Source organism: Lissotriton vulgaris, chromosome 6 (genome assembly GCF_964263255.1).
Source record: "Lissotriton vulgaris chromosome 6, aLisVul1.2, whole genome shotgun sequence".
NCBI lineage: Eukaryota > Metazoa > Chordata > Amphibia > Caudata > Salamandridae > Lissotriton > Lissotriton vulgaris.
Genome location: NC_141694.1, coordinates 1,770,594,350 through 1,770,620,473, shown reverse-complemented (window position 1 = coordinate 1,770,620,473; position 26,124 = coordinate 1,770,594,350). Strand labels below are relative to the sequence as shown.

At 46.8% G+C, this 26,124-nt stretch overlaps 1 protein-coding gene across 2 annotated transcripts in view; it reads right to left on the bottom strand.

Annotated features, from left to right (window-relative positions):
* The window catches only part of CENPO (centromere protein O), a 181,790-nt gene that overhangs the window by 106,470 nt on the left and 49,196 nt on the right, over positions 1–26,124 (bottom strand). For both annotated transcript variants that reach the window (XM_086925483.1, XM_086925482.1), the window contains exon 3: positions 5,920–6,089. In XM_086925483.1, coding sequence (XP_086781609.1) covers positions 5,920–6,089 — 170 coding nt within the window. The remainder of the gene's footprint in view (positions 1–5,919; positions 6,090–26,124) is intronic.

The window sequence follows — 26,124 nt, the reverse complement described above, 5'->3', positions numbered from 1 at the left end:
GGACTGGCGGGAACATGCATGTGTGCAGGACAAAGATGGGAGATATGTTATCTTACATGGTTCATTGCAGGGGAGACCAATTGTGCTAGCTGCCATTTACGGTCCAAATGTAGATGATACAGACTTCTTTCGGACTCTATGGGCGCGAATTGCACTGCTTGATTGCCAATCGATTATTATTGGAGGTGATTTTAATGTTGTGCTGAATGATGGCATGGATCGGTGTGGTGTGGGTAGACCAACGCATGTTAGAGCGCGTCAGGCTGTCCTTGATATAATGGGGGAAGGGTTGCTTTCTGACGTGTGGAGAGTTCGGCATCCCGGGGAGAAGGTAGGCACTTGTTACACATGTCATCAGTCTGCTTGGTCCCGGTTGGATTTCTGGCTGGTGTCGCCTCAGGTGGCAACATGGGTGAAAGAAGTTGATATCCAGGCCAGATCACTGTCGGATCATGCCCCGTGTATGTTGGAGTTGTGCCTGCCTGATGCGATTCATAGGGAATTCATGTGGCGTCTGCCCCCGCATGCTCTCACGGACCCAGTATTTGTTGAGGAGATTAGGGAGGATATCATTACATATTTCGCAGAAAATGCATGGTCCGTTTCATCAGAAGCCATTGTATGGGACGCCTTTAAGGCGGTGATCAGGGGCCAGTGTATGGCGCGGCAGGCGGGAGTGCTACGAACCATCCGCGGAACACTGGCCCAATTGGAACGAGAGCTGCGAGACCTGGATGCGGCCTATAGCCGTGATCAGTCCTTGGAGATTGCTGGCAATTTCAAAACCAAGCTACTTGCCTTTAATGAAGAGGCGGAACGTCAGTTGAAATTTCTGGGGAAACAGGCCGAGGCTCGAAGATATGGGGAAGGGGACAGGCCAAGCAGGACCCTCGCTAGATTGATAGCTCCCCGTACACAATCGCACTACATACATGACATCCACGACAAGGGTGGGTCCCTAGTAATGGGCCAAGATGCGGTACTGCGCGCCTTCACTCACTTTTACACGTCCCTATACACCTCCAGGCAACCAGTGGCCCCAGCTTCTTTGGAGAGCTTTCTGGATTCCATCGCCCTAGTTTGGTTTAATGATAACCACAGACAGTATATGGACCTCCCGGTAACCGTTCAGGATATCATTCAGGTCATTAAAAGCATGCCGGCCAACAAGGCCCCTGGCCCTGACGGCCTGACAACGTCCTTTTACAAAACGTACGCAGACGAACTAGCGCCGAAACTGCATTCGGTGTTTGTAGAGGCCCTCGAATTGAACTCCCTCCCAGACTCCATGCATGAAGCCTTAATTATTACCCTATTGAAACCTGACAAAGACGAACTGTTCCTAGATTCCTATAGGCCCCTCTCCCTGATCAATGTGGACGCTAAAATCTATGCCAAAATCATTGCGGATAAACTACAGCCAATGTTGCCGATCATCGCACTACCCGACCAATCCGGGTTTATCCCTGGTCGAGCCACGTCACATAACCTCAGAACCATCTTCTCTGTCCTGCATTACTTACGCCCGTCTGTTCAGGCGGCAGTGGTGTTCCTTGACGCTACTAAGGCGTTTGACTCCTTGGAGTGGCCTTATTTATTCCGGATCTTGGAGAGGATGGGCTTTAGTCGTAATTTCATAACCCTAATTAAATTGCTGTACAGCGCGCCTAGGGCTAGAGTGAGCGTAAATGGCCTCGTTTCCAAACCCTTTGAGATCTCTAGAGGAACCAGACAGGGGTGCCCATTATCTCCTCTCCTGTTTGCTAATGCAATGGAGCCGCTTGCGGCCAGGATACGGCAACACCACACTGCGAGGGGCATAGGGTTCAGCTCCCGGAGTTTACTGATTTCGTTATACGCGGACGATGTCACCTTGTATATCGTCAACCCCAGGGATAACATGAACCCGCTGCTCCGTGAATTTGTGCGGTTTGAGGGCCTTGCAGGAGTGTCCATAAATTGGACTAAGTCTGTCGCGTTTCCCCTTATTGATGAGACGAGTCAGCCGTCACCGGACTACCCCCTGCGTTGGGAAACTGACGCGGTTAAATATCTGGGTATCTGGATCAGTCGAGATGTACAGGAGCTGTGGTCTCTTAATTTTGGCAGAGCAGTGGACTGGCTTGAGAGGAAAATCGAGGTCTGGAACAAACTACCCCTTTCCCTGGTGGCACGAATAGCACTGGTGAAAATGGTGATTCTACCCAAATTCCTATACTTGTTCGTGAATGTCCCGCTGCCCATGACGGCACATTTCCACGCGCGGGTCCGCTCTCTGCTGTTGAATCTCGTTTGGGCGGGAAAACAGGCGAGGGTGTCCTGGAACTTGCTCACGCTCCCGCTACGGCAGGGTGGCCTCGGAGCTCCCGACCTCAAGCTATACTCCCTATGCGCGCAGGCGCAGTTTCTACATTTCTGGGCCTTCCCCACTCCTTACCAGCCACATGTGGCGGTGGAGCTCGCCGTTGCTGCCCCGTTGCCGCTGCGTGTGGCGCTTTATGGTAAAGTCAAACGTCCTTCGAGGGATGTGGACACTGTGGACATGATTCGCTGGTCTTGGCGCGAATTGCAAACCAGAGCGGGACTCTCCTTGCTGTATGCGCCAGCTGTCCCCTTACGGGGCAACCCGGTGTTGCCTTGCTTGAGTACCAGAGGTGACACCCTCACACTCCGCGGACGGAGGCTGAATACATTTGCTGATATCTACTCTGAGGGCACGTTTGGGGAATTGCACGCAGGTGCGGACGACCAACCAGAATCTTTCGCGGACGCGCTGCTGTACTACTCCCTCAGGGAGTCCTGTAAGAAGTTGGGGCCCCAATTCCCTGAGGAGCCGCCGACACTGGATGCCCTTCAGAATCTACTTTCGAGACCCTCCCCCAAAAAACTGGTGTCAAGACTGTATAACTGCATGCAGGAGCAGGCCCCGATAACGACACCCACGGCCAGGCAGGCTTGGGATGCAGACCTGGACAACCCTCTGACAGATGACATGTGGGAATACTGCTGCAGGCAGCTCACGGCACTATCTCCGAATTATCGTTTGAGGCTCATCCACTTCAAATTTCTGCACCGATACTATCGCACGCCGGCTCTGCTGCACCGCATGGGCGTCCGCGATGATGCAGCTTGCTGGAAGTGTGGGGGGGGGCAGATGCATCCTTCATTCATGTGGCGTGGAGTTGTCCTAAGCTAGAAGAGTACTGGCTGGACGTCTTCACTGCCGTTAACCAAATTCTACACAGGACTGATACACCATCACCACTGCTGGGTCTGTTGGGATACGTCAAGGACACAGAACCTTGCGATAGAAAACTACATGCACTACTCCTCCTCTATGCCAAACGACAAATATCGCTACACTGGGGCCGAAGGGCTCTTCCATCGTACACAGACTGGATTAAAGACGTGACATATGGACACACGCAACTGACTAATTATTGGGAAACGATGCCCACAGCTTCCAGACCTACTGATATCTGGGAACCTTTCCTACAATGGACTAGAGAGCGGGCGGGCTCGGACGCTTCTGCTAGTTCACCGGATGTGGGTGTGTCGGATGATATGGGATGAGAGCTGGGTGATGTGGGCGCGTGATAGCTGCCCTGGTGCGCAGTGCTGATGTAGTCTTCCTTGGGGATGGGACACGTCCCGACTCTAATGTCCTGACAGCTTCCTACATGTGGCGCTCCCTGACCACCCCCCACCTCCCCTGAGACCACATGACCCTATAGATCATACTGCCTCGGCTTCCCCCCCCCCCCTCCCCCCTCCCCCTCCTCCTTTCCCTCCCCCCCCCCCCTATCTTTGCGATTAAGACCTGGCGCATGCACTGCCACAGCCCCTACCGCTGATTGACACTCGTTGGCAGCTGCCCAGCGCACGAGCACACAGCCCCATGTATGAGTGGATATTGCGTGATTGGTATTTCTCGACTGCACCGTTGTTTGTTGTTCTTGTTTTTCTTTTGACCGTTGAGACAAGTTGGGTGAAAACAGTGCTGGTAGGCGCATCCTTTCAATCTGCCGCTTCAACAGGCTGTGTCCTGCTGCTGGCTTCGTGGCAGCCTTGATTCCTTCGGATCTGCCTTTCGTCTACGACACTGACAAAATGTAAGACCATTAAACGTGCTAATGATACACTGCTCATTTACTTGACATTCCTGTTTTGTATGCTGTTATTGGGGGCCCCACAGCCCGTTGGGTTAGATCCACCCTACTGCTTTAATTGTTGTCATATGATGTGAACTACATAGCGGCCTGCCTCCGGGTTGTTGGCGTGACGCAGTGTACCTCTTATGCTTTTCTTTGTCTAATAAATGTCTTACACCAAAAAAAAAACAAAAAAAAAAAGGTTTCAAAGAGGAGACAGGGTGGATTATAGTAGAGGATTTCTGTATTGTGCCAAGAATTAACACACAATGAACTTTGAGAACTGCAGGACCAGAACCCCACGGGTCTTCACAATTCAGGCGAGATAACATCTACCCCTCAATCACTGGACTGGATTAATCCCAACCATGGGTCTACTTAAATTAAATGACTCCAAGACAGGTGAACGAATGATCCTCGAGTCAGGACGCACTGCAGCTTCATTCAGAGTGGTTACTGATCAGATGTGATCCACCAGAAGAGAAAGTGATGAAAGTAAATGTTTAAATCTAATCTTAAAGATCATCAATTGTTCTGAGCACATTTCATGCATCATTCCATATACAACAGTCTGCCTCTTTTGTATTGAATAGCGAATTTCTGAATGTATGTATACTACTCAACCTCCTAATAACTGTGTATTGTGAAGCGCTCTGATCCCCTCGTGGATCATTCTTTGATCACTACTAGTCACCTATGCTACCCATATACTACTATCTACCTCTTTTGTACTGAATGGCGAATCCCGAATGTATGTATACTACCTCAACCATCTAATTTTTAATAACGTTCTATTGTAAAGCGCTCGGATACCCTCGTGGGTCATGTTCGCGCTATATAAAAGTTTATAAATTAAAAAAATTACAGGAAGTGACCAACCGTAGGCAAATCATTGTAGGCACCAAACTCATAAGGAAGAGTCCATTAGGAACTGCTATGTCACATCCCCTCTGAATACATACACAAAGAATTTAGGTATTTGTCTCATCCTAGATTAGGAAAGTTGACGGATGCAGAAAGCAAGAGAATTCTTTAAGGACAGTCTATTCATGCATTAAAATAGATTCTCTCAGCTCATAATTCACACTCAGACCTTGACAAAGGGAATGGGGCAGATGGAACGCATAGGAGATCTCGGTGTAGGATGTAGAAAAAGGTTTGAGTGTTGTCCAAGCCGACTAAGGCCATCATTCTTTAAGGCCAAATGCAACTGGGGAGACCGGAAGAGTATCCTGCTAGATCGGTATAATAGGGACAAAAGGACAAAAAAAACTCAAGTGTTCTAGCCTGCATAAGGACACAGGAATGTGGAGGGGAAAAGGACACTCTGCCCAGACAGCAGAACAAAGGTACAGAGTTTCCACATTCCTTCGCCAAATAAAGCCACTTGCATAGGTCTATTAGTTAAACCTCTGCAAGTTCAATCTGTACATAAACTGTATCGTGGAGGTTTGAATCTCATCACCACTGTCTCAGACATGCATACTTTCGAAGTTAATTAACCCCTTCCACGCTGATGACGAGCTGGGCACGTCATGGAGTAGCCTCCTCGCACGCTGATGACGAGCCCAGCTCGTCATGTAAAGTGCGGTTTGCGAAATCTCAGCATAGGGGCTGAATTCCACTAGCGCGCATGGAGTTAAATTAGCATGCTTCAGTGTTCGTTACTACAAGCACATTTAGAAAATTCATAAAGAACCAAAAAATAGTAGTGCTGCTGCTTTTAAGTTTGAATTATATATAACAGCACATTAAAAAACAATCTTACCCCAACTTCACACAATTTCAGTTTGTTTGTGAGCTCATCTCTTTGTTTTCTGAGCATTTGAATTCTTGCCCTCATTTCCGCAAGAGTCCGTTGCTGTGCCTTCTGTTCCTCTTGTTTCACTGCCAGTTTATGGGCCATGGACTCCAATTGCTCCAGATGAGCTAGCACACCTGTTGCAAAACAAATAAATATGAAATAATATTCATGTGAATAACCAGTAGGTCACCTAAACCTTTTTTTCCAGTCAAAACAAAATCTATTAAACAAATTAGGCTGCCTTTGGTTCAAGGAGATTAATTGAATGATTGTTTAATCGCACAGGGTTGTTACAAACGGACTTCTAAAATGAATAAAGTCGCAGGCACCTTAATCACAATTTTTAATTTTTTTAACTCTGTTTATTGTTTTCCATATACAACAACATATATAATGATGACCAATCATACCTTCATTAAGCATGACATTACGAAAGCACTTGGAAAATCATGTGACTCATGATGCTACATTCAGGGTAGAATATCTGTAAACTAAACCCAGTTGTCAATGATTCCACAGTCAGCGTATTGTTCCATAATAGCACCAGGACCTCTATACAACACCTGTATGCTCATGCTGCAATGCCTTATTAACAGGTCAACTTATATTTCCTCCCTCAATTCGCCCTCCCCACCCACCTTCTCGCCAGCGTGTCAACTATAAAACTAAAGCTTGACAAAATGACAAAATATATCCATGGGATCTATACATGGCATCATACAGACAGCAGTATTAGATGTTAAGACTATTATTGAAGTGGGGAAAAAACCCATCTACGCTTCTTCATATCGTCACTTGGGATAATCATTTTACGAGTCTTCATCCCCGGCAAGGGCGCTCAACTCCGAAGCGGAGTCCATATCTGCAGCCTTCAGCTCTGCAACCAGGGCTTCCAATGCTCGCGCCGCCTCTATCGCCTTTTCATTATGGGACCGCTGGGCCTGTTGCAGGCGAACTATACTCTTGCTCCTTGCCCAAACAAGTAACGTAGCTTCGATCTGGGGAAACTGGGCCCCCCTAAAGCCTTCCGGTGGGATGTGATTTCTCTTTTGGCAAGCACTAAAGTCTAAGTCTAGGAATTTACTCTTCAATTTAGTTTTACTAGTATGCGGAAACCAATGTAGTAAGCAGGTCCCCTTGTACGGACTAATCTGTCGCTCTGTTACACTACATAGTAAGGTAATTATGTCCTTTCAATATGTACCCAGCTGTGGACAGTCCCACCAGATATGTAATAGGTCTGCGTCCCTCAACTTACATCGGGGGCATTGTACTGTATCTACATGGAAATATTGGTTGCGCGCTAACTGTTTAATAGCGCTTCGAATTTCAGCAAGTGTGATATCTTGGCCGAGGGAATCCACCTGCTCCGCATCAACGGTTGGCAGCTCCAAATCCTCCAAGAACGCATGCCTCTCCGCTTCTCCAGCCTGCAAGTGGCTTTCATACAGGTCAGCATAATAGTTACGAAATCGGGTTTTTATCTGATGTTGGGTGTATTCTAAATGCCTTGATAAGGAGGTCAGCGCCAAAACAGGAACGCATTTAGGGAGGGTGTTGGCCAACCATGCCAGTAAAGTACCCACCTTATCTCGCTCAGCATGTGCGCGAGCCAGATAAGCCCTGTGCTCAAGGCACCTCAAGTGCTCCACAACCACCGCCACAGCTTCTTTCGAGGTCAGGACCAGTTCCCGCGCCTCAGAGTTAGTAGAGTGGGCCCGCTCGGCTTCCCTAAGGGCGCTCTCTGCAGTGTCTATTACTTGCAATAGCAGCTTTCGCACTCCTACCCATTTAGTTATACAAAACCCACGGATCACCACTTTGAAGGCGTCCCACTCCAAGGCGGTCGTTGTAGCCGTGCCTTCGTTCTCAACAAAATACTGTTCTATCCCCGTCCTCAGTTCGGCGCAGAAGACCGGGTCTTCCAGCAATTCCGGGCGCAACCGCCAGGTCGGGACAATAGGGCGCTCGAGGGCCCAGCAGAAACTCACCAGTAGTGGATTATGATCCAAGATGGAGCGCGATAGGTACTCACTGCCAGCTACCATAGCGGCCAGAACAGCACTACACAAAACCGCTTCAAGCCACACATGCAAATCATGCAAAGCCGAGAAGTAAGAATAATCACGTTCCACAGGGTCACGTTCCACAGGGTGATGCGCTCGCCAGACATCTACAAATCCCAAGCTTTCCTGCCATTGGGTTTGAATCTTTGATAATTTATGAATTGGAGCAGTAGGGTAGGATCTATCCATGGTCACATCTGTAATGGAGTTGAAGTCCCCGCCCAATAGCACTGGGTTCGTGAAATAAACTGCTAGGGCGTCTGATATGTGCGCAAAGAAAGTCGCCTGTTCCACATTAGGGGCATAAACACTGCAGAGGGTTACATCTCGCCCATGAAGGCGTCCCCTAACAGCTACATAGCGGCTCTCAGGGTCTATCAGTCGGTCAGTCATCTGGAAGGGGACCCCGGCTATACCCCAAATCAACACCCCTTGCGCGAAAGCTGAATAAGTAGTGTAGTAAAGCTGCCATCTGCGCATCAGTGCCAGCCCCTCCGCCCTAGTCAAGTGTGTCTCCTGCAGAAATGCTATCTGCACGCCCCTGCGTACTAAATAGGAATGGACTTTATACCTGCGCTGCATAGAGTGTAATCCCCGCACATTCCAAGTCACACATTTTACATCAGGTAATGGACCCATAGTACAATTGCGAAAAACACAGGAGTTCTCTGTTCCCCACTAGACACGCCGGCGAGTACCCTCCCCCATTCAAAATATTCCCCTTCCCCAACAACCCCATCCCGCCCCCAACAATGCCCTCCCCCCCTAGAACAGGCACTAACATAGTGAATCCCATCCAAACCAACCCAACAAACGCCTCAAAAGTGTTAAGGCTTACTAACTGGGAGCCATCCGGTGGGGGCTGGGTCGAGCCTAGCAATTAATCTACAATCTTCACACAGCACCCAGTTACCGCCCCGGGAACCCCGCAGCAATATAACATTCCCAGTTCCCCCCCATACATAATGCCATACTCTGTAGCTACCCGGCCAGCGTTCAAGTGTGCCATTAGAGAGTCAGGTCCGAGGCCCCCACCCTTCTGTATTTCTAGGTAGCGCCTTATCAAAACAGCAATATTCACCTCTCCATACCCAGTTTCAGCAAACCCCTCACACCCTCATAAAAACAGAATCTACTCATCCAGTAGTCCATCCGCCGTTCCCGGTGTGCCTAGTGGCAAATGCACACTATCCGATGCAGAGGAGTCCGCATCAGACTGCTCCTTGTCCTTCTCCAGATCGGAGTCTCTTGGCGGGGTCACTGACAAGTCCCCAGAGATTGCCAACACCGCTTCCAGTACTCCTCTGCACTCCAACTCGGTTTGTTAAGTTCACGGTTTCCGCAGTACCCGCCGTCGACGCCTTATCCGTTGTGACTTACGGAGCTGATGGTTTTCGGCAAGTTCTTGTGCCTCTCGTTCTAGCCCATCCTTGCCAGCTCTATAAGATTCCAACCACGCCCATGCATCCTCCGATGTGTCCTGGAAGCAAGTCTTCCCATCTACTATTATGTGCAGTTTGGCCAGAAAGAACAGGGAATACTGGATCCCCTCTGCTCGCAGTTCTTTTTTGACTGATTGGAAGGATGTGCGGCGCCACTAAGTTTCGAAGGTATAGTCTGGGAACAGAGTGACCTTACTATTCCCGACCTGGAATGGGCCATCAGTTCGGGCCTTCTGGAGTAGCAAGTCTCTATCTCTGAAGTGCAACAGGCACGCCACCACCGGTCGGGGAGGGCGCCCGTGCTGCAGTGGCTTCGCGGGGATTCGGTGCGCGCGCTCCAGGGTGTAAAAGGTAGAAAAGCCCTCAGGGGCCACCACCGCTCTCAACAAGTCCTCTAAGTAAAGCACCATATCTGGCCCCTCCGCTTTTTCAGGCAAACCCACTACGCGAATGTTGTTCTGTCTGTTTCCCCCTTCAGCGTCCTCAGCGCGCCTCTACAGCATTGCAATCCGATCCAGGGCACTTGTCATTGTAGCAGCCAGTCCAGTTTGTGCGGGTGCCACCTCCTGGACTACCCCCTTCACGTATTTCACCCTGTCAGTCAACTTAGAGTGGTCTGCCCGCAGGAGACCAAGACCCGTCGCCACCTGTGCAATTTCCTGTTGCAGCGCAGTACGAGAGTCTGCGATGGCCACCAGAATCTTATCAAGTTGTTGCTGTAGTCCGGGTCCCTGAGGTGGGTCCCGTGAGTCTTGTTCTGCTTGGGACAGAGTCTCAGTATCTGAGAGCTGGTGTGCCTCCTCCTTCCTCCCTCGTGGCTTGCCCATAGTAGACGGCTAGATGGCGCCCAAAGGGCCTGCAGAGCTAAACCAACCGTTATTTATTAGGTGGCTGCGAGGACTAATCACCAGAAAAGAGACTGCAACTATTCGATCTGCCAGCTGGGTTTATCCTCCACCGCCGCGGTCACCCCCTACCAATGTTGTCAGTGAACACCTATTGTCAATTTCCCCATCTGCAAGGCCCAGTTCAGGGCAAGAGCAGCAGTAGTGCACAATCCAGGGTGCTCCTGGTCACAAGCCCGGCACCTCCATCACTACCTCCAGATACAGAGATAAAAGGGCTCCTCATCTAATCCCCGCTGTTATGGTGGTACAAGTCCCAGTTCTCCACTGCCTCATTCAGCTGTGCCGCTCCAGCACTCAGAGGTGTTACCCGTACCACAGAAGCGCTCCAGGCTCAGCTTCTTGGTAATTCTGCCCTCAATCTCGCACAGGAGTCAGGCCCCCTTTTCCGCGCTACCTCAGGCCTCCCAGGGCGTTATCACTCCCTCAGGGCTCGTTCCCAAGCATGTCCAGCTCGGGCCCTGCCAGTTACAGCCTCACTCTCCATCTTCAGGGCATCGTCAGGAGTCTCAGGCCGCCGGTCTCTGTCCCCGCCCCAGTTCGCAGACAGCGGCGTTCCAGGGCTGCAGGTACACCTCCGCGGCCCGCTGCCTTAGCTCCCACCGCGTCCCACTCACCAGTGCAGGGCCAGGGGACTCTCGTTCTCCAGCTAGCTCCCGGGAGTCGACATCCGCCCCCCCCGGTTCCGGTTCACGCTCCCTCTGGGGCGCCAAGCGAAGCCGCGGCAGGCTCTTGGAGCGTCAGCCGATGGGGCCGCTCTCCGCGTCACAGTCGCCTGCGTCTTCCCATCACCAGTGCCACTACGTGCCCAGGAACAGTCCACCTCTCAGCGCAGACCAAGGCAGCAGTTCACAGCGCCTGCGACGCAGCTCAGGAGCCTTTTGTGAGCTCAGTGCCGCCATTTTGGGGCCGTCGTCAGGGGCCAGTCCAGCCCAGAAATCCTCTCCTAAGGCTCGGGTTTTGCCGCCCCTGGAAGCAAAAGTGCGTTGGTGCAGCTCCCTTCCGATGTCCAGCCCCCTGGGTGGTAACAGAGGGGTCAAGGGAGTATTAATTCAGGATGTTTGCGGGGCCTCCCTAGAGGAGCTTAGCACTCAAGATGGCGACTGCATCGGATTCCAAGCCACCTCGCAGGCACCTTAATCACAATACCAGCAAAGCCCAATCAAGATTATAGGATTCCTGAAAACAAAGAGGAGAGAGAAGCAAAGTAGGATTTTATTGCACAATAACTAATTCTTAATGCCAAAGATAAACCTAGTAGAAATATAAGGGAGTCCCTAACTTGCCATAGAATTGGAAAAAAGAACGTTTACTGAATAGTAGAAAGGGTACTCACAGCCCCTATGTACAAACCATAACCACATGTGTAATAAATCACAGGAATCGATAAAATAAGATAAAAAAACAATTTCAAATAGTATATTCAAAAATTGTACAATTTATTCAAAGAATAATACATTCATAAAAAAATTTTAAAAAGCATTTTTCTAAAACAATTTTTAGTGCCATTGAGAACAGTTAAAAATGTGTCAATCCACATGGAGAACGTTTAGAAAGAATTGTTACAAAGTTGTCGACGCAGCGTTTCGGTTTTATGATAGGACCTTTATCAGGACAAGGTTCTTGCAATATCTGTATCGTGTGGATGGTTCCAAGTCACCACCACATGGGCCGGTCATAAACCCAACATCTTCCTTTAAATTAGGGCACTATTTACTTCATGAATAGTGTGCGGATATTCTTAATTCGGAATGTTCTTTATGAGTCAAGGGAGCCACCGATTTTGTGTGAATGATTAAAAAATATCCCACTAGTGCAGGAAACAGGCTAGCCTAGCCTTACACATGTTCAGCTGGGAAAAATGTAAAGTCAGAGACCAATAAGAATCTAAAACGCTTTGTTCGCCAGCCAGTCACAACTTTCAGATGTAAGCACCCCAGCAAAGCACACTTATGTGTAATCCATGTTAACAGCAGCCATCACTATGTTACAGAATCCTCTAATAATGCTATACCTCTCTGCATCCTGGAGATCTGTTATTGTATTTTGTATCAATTTTGTCCTGGCCCAAGGAAGGGAAAGATATATTGCCTACTGTGAATGCGCATAACCCTAGTTTAAGCATCAGCAGTACTGTGATTAACCCCATAGGTATCAGCAATACATAAGTATCAGCAATGCCAGTCTTCCTATGCAATCTGTTCTCATCTTCAATACCTCACCCAAGAAATCCTAAAATAGTCATATGACCCACAGTGAAGTACTTTTCTGGAAGGCAATTCAACCATAGACACCAATCCTTTTTCAGTAAGTGTGCATAAGGGAAATGTCTCCTTTCAGTTCATGCAGCGTGCTCAGCACAGCCAAACGTTTTGCTGGAGAGTTGGATTATTAGTTATGGTGGATGGTAGTCCACAAAAAGAAAGAAGGTCACTTTTCCTGTAAGGTACATGTGAGAAAGTGCCTCTTTTGACATGGTTACCCCCATGTTTTGACTGGAACATGATGTGCTTTCAACTGAAAATGCACAGGGTCCCTGCCAAACATGTCCCCTTTGCCAGAGCTCCTTTCCTAAAACTGTACCACGATTGGCAACTTCAGACCCTCCTGTAAGTCCTTAGTAAGTGGTACTCCTGGTATTTTGGGCATTTGGACTAAAGAGGTTCCCATAGGGAACCCTCACCAAGGCCGTGCAAACTGCCACTGTAGCCTGCATGCCTTGGTGCAGACAAAAACGACAAAGTAGACATGGCACAATGCATGTGTGCCATGTCAAAGCAGCACAACCTAAGGTATGGGTATGTCACCCTTCTAGCAGGCCTTACAAGCCCTAAGACAGTGTACACTATATCTCAGATGTTGGCATATCTGCATTAGCAGATTTGCCCTACAATATTTAAGTCTATTCTTAACATTGTAAGTGTCAGGGACGCCATAGAGAGTACATGGGCTAGAAACTGGACACCTAGAGTTCCCCAGCACCATCACGGCTTCACTGAACACAGTATTGATGCTAGTGTTGAATTTATTAAAACGTACTCAGAGGCGCCCCCTAAAAACCTACCAAACATGGTGTGGCCTCTGACTGGCTTTAGGGAGTGTGCCACCACCAGACATGTTTCTGGACCCCTGGGTCGAGAGACACTGTTCTCTGAGGCCAGAAACAAAGCCCATCCTTGGCAGAGATGTCACACCTCCTTCTACAGGATGAGCAAAGTGTTCAAGAGGGAAGATTCAAAGGCCTTGCTGCCTTTGTAATGCAACTCCAGCCTCAGCTGACTGCAGCAGAAGGCAGCACCCGGTTCAAACCTCCACTTTTGGCAGGAGAATCTGTGGGAAAACTTAGTGAGAATAGGAGATGTACCCACTTCGTCACTCCACCCCTCAGGTGCTGAAGGTGAAGTGAAGCACATTTTTCAGTGCCCACTATCTTAAAGATGGTCAGACTTATCCAATCATGGCGGGTGGCATAATAGAGGGTGTAGACACCCAGGTAGGGAACCCATTAGTCTCTTCCGGTCACTCCGCTGTAACACCCCTAAATCCAGTATTTAGGTGACAACCCCAGACCCTGAAATCAGATTCCTGACCACCTACAAAGCCCAGATGCCGAAGAGCAAAAAAGAAGAAGGACCAGTGACAGACTACGCCAGCCCTGCAAGCCGGTCTCCTGCCTTTCGCCCTTGCTACAAAAAGTGGACTTGTCCTGCAGGCCCAGCAACCTCATAACCCTGGCCTGTATTCTATAAAGATCAGGAAACTCCTGTGGACAGCGCACCTGTCCAAGAAGAAAACAACTTTAAAACCAAAACAGCATTGCCCTGAGGAACCAGAAAACTGCCTCTGGACCCACCTCTTCACCAGACGCCCACTGCCTGAGCCCAAGTGGCCCATCGGTCATGCGAAGGTTCCCCAGCGACTCTGAGCCAGAGTCCACCTGCAGCCTCAATCCGAAGACTCCCTCCTGACTGCCACCTGCCCGGTAAGCGGTTCCCAATGTGAAAGGACCTTAGAGAGCCAGACCAATGGTGTCCCTGCGTCCACTAGCATCAGAAGTTACCTGGGCAGCTGTGAGTTTTCTTCCTTCAGCCTCCTGGCCCGAGCCTGCAGCCTCTCTCCAAAACTGATCTCCCCCATGGATTTGCATAGGGCACCAGACGCTGTATTGGCAACCTGCTCTCGGCCGCCCCTGTGCTGCTGAGGGTTTAAGTTTGGTGCTGCCTTGTGACCCCCTGTGCTTACCTTAACCCCTGGAGATTTACCCCTGACATCGCTTTACTCACCTGTGAGCAGCGCAACTTCAATCATCCCAACCTCTATTGATTACATTGGGCGTCCAACCCCAAATTTGACCTCAGCACCCAGCCACCCCAGTGCACTCTAAGTACTAATTTGAACCTTGCCTGGTGTTGATCTGAAACCCCAAAGACTGGATTTGTAAGTCGTGTACTTAAAATCAAAACTGCATTCTTGTTTTCCTCCCGTAGCTAAACATCGTTAACTGAAAAACTGCAGTATTTATTAATAAAATTACCAACCTTTTAACATACATCTTGGTCTTAAAATAAATCTTAAAAGAAGTTTATTTTTATAAAATGGTGTGGATCTCCTTTTTGAGCTGCGTGTCATTTATTATTCACTGTGTGTATAACAAATGTCTTACACTCCTTGTTAGGCCTAAGGCTGCTCGACCTCACTACTACAAATAGAGCAGGTTGGGTTTACATTGAGCCCTGTACACTTATGGGGAATCTCTGGACTCTTTACACCATATAATCAATTATTGGTATATCAAATAAAGAGCCAGTTCCTACAGTACAATCAAGGTTTTAGTCATTTAAAAGTGAACTCAACCCCTGGTAGCTGTGCCAAGGAGCTGACAGGCTTAACTGAAGAAAATCAATAAAGCCTTTACAAATACCAAGAGAGTTAAAAACACAACTTATTAAAAATCCTACTCCAGTTTAAAATATGGAATATTTAAATGAGGAAAATGCCAATAAAATGGCAAGTGTTCAATAAAGGGAACAAGAGACATGAATTTTTAAAGTTTGAATTAAATTTAGAACCAAATAGCGCAAAACATCAACCGTGGGCAACTGGTTCAGCTAGAACACAAGAATATGGTTTAGGTGTCTGATACGAGGCCCAGGTAAATCCTGGTCAAGAAGTTACCTTCAGATTTAAAACGTTTGGGAGAAAAGGTGATTGTCAACGAGTTGTTGGCAGGCAAGCTGAAAGTTGGATCGGAGTCAAAGTTTGATGATGGTGGGTTGCTGATGCGAAGGGTCCCGGTGCTGTAGTCGAGCAAGCAGATTAAGCCGGTATCTATGTCCAGAAAGCCTTGACGTCACTCTCAACAACACTTTCTATGTTCAAACTTTTCTAGAAGTCAGATCTCCTTCAGTGGGGTAAACCAGCCAGTTGGATCAGACCATCGATTTGACATCGATCCTGGTCTCCCACCAATTCTTCGGAAGAAAAGTTTGGGCAGGAGTACATTCTAACACAAGCCAGAGTTCCAGTACCAGCACTTGGGGTCAGGACTCATTCCAACAGAAGGCACCAGCAGGTTCCAGGGCAGGTCCAGTTGAAACTGGTCAGATGGGCTTTTTCAGGAAAGGGAACTTTTGGCAGCTTTTGTGTCCGTGTAGTTTAACAGGAGGTCAGACAACGGACCCTTAAAATCCAGTTCTTAATCCTGGTACAAATGGAAGCAGGTCCAGCACTTAGGGTTCTCCTTACAGGTCACAACAGCAGGTGCAGTCCTTTTTCTGTCTTCCAAAGGTCCAGCAGTGTTCGGAAAAGGGTAGAGGGTGGGAGGAGGATGGGCATTCTAGAGTATGTTTTTTTGAAGTTTTACTTTGAAATCAATAAAATATAATTATTTTTAAAGGATGGTACTGGGGGTGTCTCATTGATGCCAGCCTGCTGGTGGGGTAAACTCCAGGTCATTCCCTAACGAGATGGGTAAACATTCAGAGGAGTGACCTTACCACTTTTCAAGACTTCCTGTTTGTTTCTCTGTAAACTATTCCACATTGCCCCTCTCTACCTAAAACTAAAATGGCAGATCCTTTCTTCCCCTGTGCAGAGCTCTTGTGCCCATCCTAGCTGTATTTCCAGGAAAATTAGCAAATCCTCCCCTCTGGTCACTAAAAATCGGTTCTGGAGAGCACAGGAGCGATAGGTGTGAGCAACCTATGCCAGTGACCGGGCAGGTATCCTTTGAAGTTAATTTAGTCCCTGGCACAGCCCAGGTGGCAATCCTGTCAGGGGAGGGTGTACACCACTCCTTTTGTCTCAGTTCTGAGAGACACTTCTCATCTATTTGAGGTGCCATTCAGCTCCTGGGAGACCTGGACCACTGCCAGAAATGCACATGCAACTCAGGCAGGAAAATGACAAACCTTCTAAAAGTGACATTTCCAAAATAGGAATATAAGATCCAAATTGATCATTAAGTTGGATTTTTAAATTAATATTAAAGCAAGTTCTTGAATAATTTTCTAGATACACCCTACCTGAAGTTAGGCATTACATGATGTTATAGTGTAAACCAGTGCTGTCCCAAGGGAGAGCGAGCCTAGCCACAGTGAAAACCAACTTTGGACATGTTTTACACTTCTAAGATACGTGAAACATAAAATATGCATGTCCTACTTTTAAATACCAAGCACCCTGCCCATTGGGCACTTTGGGCAGGTCTCGAAAAATCTACCCGCCCACTCGCTATGGTGAATCAGATTTTATCAGGTTGAATTGGCAGTTTTAAAACTGCACAAAGAGTCAGCAGGGGCAGGCCTGGAGACATGCCTTACATTGTCACTTTAGTGGTGGCATATGTGCTGTGGTCGACTGACATTTAACGTACGGGCCCTGGGATAGACTTCTGTACCATATACTTGGAACTTATAGGTAAAGTAAATATGCAATTCAGGGGTTTAGCCAAGTTCAACATGTTTTAGGGGTCAGAGCACATGTACTGGGGCCTGGTTTGCGGTGCCCCAGTGCACAGAGGCAAAAACGCATCTGCATCAGTTTAAAAAAAGGGGGAGATTAAGCCAAAAAGAGGCATGTTCTTACCGTTGTTAAGGACTTTTGCGTTAAAGCTGACTAATTTCACCATTGACCCATACAAGTCTACGACAGTTCTTCATGCAAAAAAAGTCAATATCTACAGATTTTTCCACAACCCAACTAGTGAATATGCTAGGACTGTCCACTCTTAGGTGGATCCCATATCTAATATACTAACTGACAAATATACTGGACAGCAAACATTACATATTACCAAAAGAATGATAAATCTCATCATCAGTAGTTCAACCCTTTCCCTTTTATTAAGGTACAGATTCACAACTAATCCTTCCCCTTAGCCCCAAGCTGCCCGTTGAGCCCATTCAAAGTAACATAACGTTTCCCATCTCCAAGTTCTAGATTTGTTTGCCTTCTTGCACAGCCGATGCCTGCTCATCTTTTTCTTGTGTTTTTTTCTCTCACATTGCTCACCTCTTTAAGGTGGAAAAATACCTCCATTCTATGGTAGTTTTCGCCACATACTATTCCAAGATTTAACTTACTGCCACAGTAGTTTACATTTCTCATAGTGCTCACTTTGCATCTCTTCATGGTGGAACAATATTTCCACCTCAGTCGTCATTATGTCTTTCTGTGACAGATTTATCAAGACCCGACAAGATTTTACTTACTGTCAGAGTGGTTTACATCTCTTTACATATTTCTATGGCTCAGAGTCTGGGTTCCTCCTGTCAGAGGGCTTTATCACCAATGCTGGGAAAACTTTTTAGAGCAAACGTGTTTTGTGACATGGTTGAACTCTCTTCCCCTGTGTAAGGTACAGCCGGCTAGGTCATGAAAACATTGCACCATATAGCCCTGAATGAGGGGAACATCCTTTACGACACGGATGTTACCCCGCGCTACCATAACGACGCGTCTCTTACAACGCAAGTCATAACCACGACTTGCGCTGGAGGGCGCTCAAGGACAAGGAATAGTTAATTTACTATTCCAACACCTTCCCTAGTATCCACAGGGACTGGTGTTGGAATAGTAAAATAAACTATTCCTAAGTCCGCACTCTACAGCGCAAGTCGTGGTAACGACTTGCGTTGTAAAACACGCGCTGTAGCGGTACGCGTAGTAATAGCCCGCGTCGTACTGTCATACATCCCCCTGAATGACAATATCTTTCATTCTCACCATAGCCATTAGTTTTTCCTTTTCCTCAAAGAAGTGGGCCATACTGAGGATATCAGGGTGGAAATCCCTCCTTCAGGTCTCTACCCCAGGACCACTTGGTGAGTAGATCCACACTGAATGGTGGATCTTCTGGTCTGTCTCTGATATAGTAGAGTAGTAACAGATGCAGCTTTGCATATACGGACTTCAAACTCCTTTTGACAGTCCTCAAAAAGGTATATATTGAGCCTTTTTGATCGATTTTAAGAATATTCATGTCTGTGTTGAAGTTTCATGTTTCTTCCTCTAAGGACTGGTCGATTGCCAAAATGTGAAGCTGCTTTCAGATCTTACAACCCATTGTAGGATATCTTGAGTAAGTAATACTGGATCTGCATGCAAGTCACAATTGGCAGATGATTGGCTTTGCAATGGAAATTTTTGGGTCTGTCTTTTTTGAGGATTTAGCCATGAGCTGTTCTTTCACTGAAGAGCCCCTTATTTATTGGCAGCCGTAGTGATATCAAAAGGGGCCAAGGATAAAGGCAGTAAAGTTTAGTAGCATCTCCCAATAAGTCTCAAAACTGTCAGGTTTTTGTTAAAAGTGCCAGACTTTAATCCGCAGACATATCAACCTGGTTTCACTGCTTAGGACGCTATTGGTAGAGTTCCCAAGCTTCTTCGCTGATCAAAAAGTGCTCACTGACCATCTTGTTTGTTAATCTTCAAAGAAATGTTTTGTGCACAACCTTGCTAGTGCATAGTTGCTTGTCCTGGTCTATCAGGTTTGTGTCTGTTATCAGAGTACATTGAAATGAGTTTTGCTTGCTGAACATTGCTTCAAAGGTCACTTCTCTAAATGGGCTAACTATGTATGCCCTTGGTTACTCACTTGTTGCTTCTGTTAGGGTTCACACATGTATCCTCTAGCACCATTCCAATGATGGTCCCCTCCCGGGGGAGGAGAAGGGAAGGGAAGGAAGAGGAAGAGGAGGGAGCGAGAATATATATATATTTATTTATTATCATTATAAACACTTGTAGAGCGCATTGTAACCCTACAGGCATCCTGGCGCTAAGAGAACTATACAGCCCAGCGGCTGTCAGCTACACCATGAGAGAGCGGCATGTTATCCAGAGAATCTACTTCTACCCCCCACCGAGAGGCACATTATATGCTGGGGAATAACCAGGTCTTCATTTTCTTATGGAACAGCAGCCAGCCTTGTGTTCTCCTGATTTCTAAGGGGAGGTTGTTCCAAAGGCAAGCCGCTGCCACGTTGAAGGCTCTTCTTCCCAGGGTCACCCTCCTTATTTTGGGCACTCTTACGCAGTTGGAAGTAGCGGAGCGGAGATTCCGGGTAGACTTGTACCACTGAAATCTATCCTGAAGTGGCTTAGAGCCTTGTCCATAAAGTGCTTTATACACAATGCACAAGGATTTAAAACGGATCCTTTGGGCTACTGGGAGCCAATGTAGATCCACCAGTGCTTGTGTTGATGAGGAGCCGCAAGGTCGGGAAAGTGCTAGCTTCGCGGCTGCCGCCTGGATACTTTGTAGTCTGGTATTCAAATACTCCTGGGATTCCAGAAGCAAGGCATTGTAGTAATCCAGGCGGCTAAGGATGGTACTCCTAACCACAGTTGCTCTAAACTGAATAGGCAGCAGCTGCAGCACCTTACGAAGACCCCGAATTATGGAAAAACAAGTTCCCAACAATTTATTAACATGGGTCTCCATGTTAAGATTCTCATTAAAACTGACTCCCAGGTAACGTACCGTGTTCACTGGGGTCAGTGTGCCATCTGAAGTTAGGGGCCAGAAATCTATTGGCAGGCTTCGGGCAATCCCCCCCCGTCCTACACTGCAGGACCTCCGTTTTCCCACTGTTAAACTTGAGGGAGTTTGACTTCAGCCCCTTTGTCATTGCATGCATACAAGCATGAACACAGTCCAATGATTCAGCCTGGTCCCCTCCAGAGATATCAACAGCTGCGTATCGTCAGCATAATTAATCACGCTGATGTTATATGCCTTAATGATACCCAACAAGGGTTGCATATACGCATTAAACAAAATAGGGCCAATTGACGACCCCTGCGGTACCCCATGAGGAACTTCCACCAGTTCTGACAGGTACGGGGGGAGTGCCACCGCCTGTCGTCTATCCGACAGATAAGATCGCAGCCACCTAAGTGCTACTCCTTTCAATCCAAAGGTCTCCAGCCTTGAGAGCAGAGTGTTAGGGTTCACCGTATCGAATGCAGCGGACAGGTCCAGCAGGATTAAAATTGCCAACTGGCCCCTGTCCATCCGCATCCGAAGGTCATCCAACACCACCACTAAGGCTGATTCTGTCCCATGACCCGGGCGAAAACCGAACTGTTCCCCTTACATGATGTTATTAGTCTCAAAATATTGGGACAATGTCCTGCTAACCAGACGTTCCAGGACCTTGATTGGGTAAGGCAGGAGGGAAATTGGTCGGTAGTTCTTATAGCTGAATGGGTCAAGGGTAGATTTCTTCAAAAGTGGAGTAATACCAGCCCACTTCCATTCCTCAGGAACAATCCCTGTGTCAATAGACTGGCAGCATAGGTATCGTAGAATGGGAAAGATCTCTGTCCCAAACTCCTTCATCAGCCTAAGGGGTAGTGGGTCCAAAGGGGAGCCAGAAGAAACCCCTAAGGCCACCCTAGCAAACTCCTCCTCCGACGGAGTTGGAAACTTTTCCAGAGAGACCCCGGAAGCAACTATCTCAATAGCGCCCTCCTCATTTAGTCCTCTGGCCCCCCTGTCTGGGTCGCTGAAGTAGGTTGTGAATGTTCCTTCATACTTTCCACAATTTTATTTATTTTATCTAGAAAAAAACATGCCAGTCCATCACACAATTCCTGGGACGGTTTAATTTTGCTCATAGTACACTCCGGGTTAGTCAGATCTTTTACTATTTTAAAAATGTCCCTGGATTTATTAGATCTCTTTAATATAATGGATGCAAAATACTCTGCCTTCGCAGTGGATATTTCTAGTTTGTATTTTACGATTGTGCACCTCCAGCTAAATCGAACTTCTTCCAAATACTCCCTCCTCCACGGTTTTTCTGCCTTTTTACACGAGAGCTTGAGGCTCCTCAGTCTCTCCGTGTACCAAGGGGCAGATGGATTCCATCTTTTCTTAATGACTTGGACTGGAGCGACTTGATCCAGTTCCTTGATTAGGTGTTCAGAGAATGCCGCATAGTTCTCGGTTATCTGCTTCTCAGCGTTAAACAGAGCCTCCATATGAAACACGGGGCCGTCAGCCTCTGTCTTTCTTTTAAGAAGAGAATATATATATATATATTCACTGAAAAAACCATAGGTTATAGACCATATATAGTTAGGAATTCGCATTTACAAAACCTTATTTTACTCACACAAAACCATTGAAATTCCATATATAGTTAGTTGCACTAACTATATATCGCGCACCCGCAATCCACTGCTGATGATGTCACATATTACATCATTCATGACATGGTCAGTGACATCACTGATGACATCACTGATGACATCTCAAATGACATCACTGATGACATCTCAAATGACATCACTGATGACATCACTGATGACATCTCATTTGACATTACTGATCACATCACTGATGATATCATTCATGTGATAATACGATGAACCTCTTCAGACTCTAATATAACCTTAGATACAATCAGTGTAAACAGACACTCAGAGACTGTCACTCATCCATGGAGTTACTCACACACCTAGTCAGTCATGCAAAGAATCAATCACACCTCCATTTCCTCAACTATACAGTTATACAAACTTTACTTATTCAAACATATACTAACACATATTTACTCTCTTATACAATCCCTGATACAAGTTCACAATGATCCATACAGCCACTCACACATTCACTGGCTCTTATGCACAGTTATTTATATATGTCAACTCTCACATGTACTGTGTTTTACATATGTACTTACTTTGACATGTAGCACTGAGATATCCATTCACTCACCAATACACTCATGCACACAGTCAACCGCCCATACAGCTGTTTCCACATGCACTTTTGAAACCATACATCTAGTGAATCAACTGCTCACACATCTATGCACAGAGTCATACACCTCCCAGCCACCCACACACACACTGTCTCCCATACAAATACTTGGGCAACCAATCAATAACCCATATAGTTACTCATATAGCTACTTATCAACACATGCAACAGTTTACAGAACAACAGACATAATGATGCACAAATTAAGACAGTTTAGTCACTAACCCATGCACTCAGTGAGACACATTTAATCACTCACTCATACAGTCAGTCATGCACCTACTAAATCCTTCATCCAGACACTTATACATCCACTCATTCTTCAATATGTAAGACATATTTTAACTTTACAGAAACATACAGTCACTGGATGTTGTCATCAGTGATGTCATCAGTGATGTCATCAGTGATGTCATCAGTGATGTCATCAGTGATGTCATCAGTGATGTCACTGACCATGTCATGAATGATGTAATATGTGACATCATCAGCAGTGGATTGCGGGTGCGCGATATATAGTTAGTGCAACTAACTATATATGGAATTTCAATGGTTTTGTGTGAGTAAAATAAGGTTTTGTAAATGCGAATTCCTAACTATATATGGTCTATAACCTATGGTTTTTTCAGTGAATTTTCAAGGTTTTGTAAATGCTAATTCCTAACTATATATGGTCTATAACCTATGGTTTTTTCATGAATTTTCAAGGTTTTTTAAATGCTAATTCCTAACTATATATGGTCTATAGCCTATGGTTTTTTCAGTGAATATATATATATACATACATATATAAACATATATCATCTGTATATCTATATAAATACAAACATAAATGCATGCATACATATACTTATATGCATACAGATGCATGTTATTTACATGAAAGTTGAAAAAACACTAATAAAAGCAAAGCTAAAAAGCCACCTCATTACAAACAGAATGGCTTTAACTTAAACGAGGGCGAGATCTATTGCATTTTCAATGCTTGTTTACTTTGGTTCCATCAAGAAGGCATTCAGATGTGTCACACATTTGCCATAAATTCTGAATGTTAGCACTCTAGTTGCACATTAGATCACTGTAGTAAAGCTACTGCTCACCAGGGACGTCTGCTGCTGGTATTCAAAGTGCATGTCAGAATTTTTTTAATGAAATAGAAGAGGATTTGAGAAGTCACTCAAAATGATCCCTAATTTTTCTTTCTGAATCACTAATCATACTTTCTATGGCAAAATTAACCCCCTCATGTTGTTCCTTTTTAAATAGAGTGTTTTCAGACTTACCACTTCATTCCAATCAAGATGGCTTCTGGTGTGCCATACTTTTGTCATAAGTAAGACTGTTAGCGCTCTAGTTGTTCTTTAGAACACTCTGGGACATTCTGTCATTGGGCTATACTTGGGGTACATCTGGGTGATATTTGGGCTACATTTAGGCTCTTTTGTCTCTGGTGGCCATCTTGGGAGACTGTATGTCAGAATTTTTTTAATGAAATTGAAGAGGGTTTGAGAAGTCACTCAAAATGTGCCCTAATTTTTCTTTCTGCAGCACTAATCATAATTCATATGGCAAAATATACCCCCTCATTTTGTTCCTTTTTAAATTAAATGTTTTAAGAGTTACCACTTTATTCCAATCAAGATGGCTTCAGGTGTGCCATACCTTTGTAATAAGTAGGACTGTTAGCGCTCTAGTTGTTCTTTAGAACAACCCGAATCTCCTGAGGCGGAAAGCCGGGAGAAGCACCAATTGCTTTTTACTGTGTTTGCTGTGTTTTTAAAACCAAACCTTAATCTGTTGATATTTCGCGCTGACACTCGACCTACCTGGGTATTCCTCCCGCCCTCACCGACGCCGAGGCTGCTGGCCACGCCCACTCTTAGGCCACGCCCCCTCCCGCCCTTCTAGCTTCATAAGCGCTGATCGCTAGCGCTTCGTGAAGACCGAATCTCCTGAGGCGGAAAGCCGGGAGAAGCACCAATTGCTTTTTACTGTGTTTGCTGTGTTTTTAAAACCAAACCTTAATCTGTTGATATTTCGCGCTGACACTCGACCTACCTGGGTATTCCTCCCGCCCTCACCGACGCCGAGGCTGCTGGCCACGCCCACTCTTAGGCCACGCCCCCTCCCGCCCTTCTAGCTTCATAAGCGCTGATCGCTAGCGCTTCGTGAAGACCGAATCTCCTGAGGCGGAAAGCCGGGAGAAGCACCAATTGCTTTTTACTGTGTTTGCTGTGTTTTTAAAACCAAACCTTAATCTGTTGATATTTCGCGCTGACACTCGACCTACCTGGGTATTCCTCCCGCCCTCACCGACGCCGAGGCTGCTGGCCACGCCCACTCTTAGGCCACGCCCCCTCCCGCCCTTCTAGCTTCATAAGCGCTGATCGCTAGCGCTTCGTGAAGACCGAATCTCCTGAGGCGGAAAGCCGGGAGAAGCACCAATTGCTTTTTACTGTGTTTGCTGTGTTTTTAAAACCAAACCTTAATCTGTTGATAAGCAGCACTTCCGGGCTCGGGCTCGGGCGGACAGGTCAGCGTTCTAGTGGCCCCTACGGCCTATAAATGTGTATAGGCCAGCGACCGCGCAGCGGACGCGTGCAGCGGGCACGCCGGAAGCGCGCCGAAGTCGAGCCAAAGTCAAGCCCGTCTGCGCCCGTCCGCGACTGGACGGGGCGCGGGGCCATAAACCCTGGCTCACCGACATCGACCATGACAAGGTATGGCAGGCAAGAGCTGCTGGATATACGCTCCAACATCCCTTTATGTGATAAACAACCGATGCATGTCCTATCGCTAATAAACTGCTCCTCTTGCACTTTTTCCCCTGTCACCCCTGTCACCATTCAGAAACCGGCCAGTGATATTAATACAATAAAGTCAGCTCTGTTAAATTGCAGATCCCTCCGAAAACATAGCTTAGAAATTTTTCATCTACTGGAGGACGATACTATCCAAATTCTGTTTCTTACAGAAACATGGCTGGATGAACACTCCGAGCCTGATATCATACAAACCCTTCCTCCTGGCTTCGTCCTTTCCAGATTGGATAGGAAAGATGGCAGAGGGGGGGGGGCATTGCGATAGCCACTAAAACCCCATTAGAATGTACCCTCTCTTCTACCATGATTGACCACTGTGAAGCGGCCACTTTCACCATCACCACTGGTCCCAATCATTCCCTCTCGGGTATTCTGGTGTACCGACCCCCTGGACAACTGTATGATTTCACTCCTACTCTGGTAGAAGCCATCACTCATCTTGCGCTGAAAAAAACCCGCATTCTAGTGCTTGGTGACTTTAACGTCCATTTTGACGACCCACTCAATAAAGAGGCGGCGGATATCAAATCAGAGCTACTCTCCTTAGAACTAGAGCTAAAAAATACCGATCCTACCCACCACCATGGTCATCTACTAGACCCGGTATTTGGAAATTGGAAGGGAATTCAAACCTCTGCTCCTCAGCCAATTCCTTGGTCT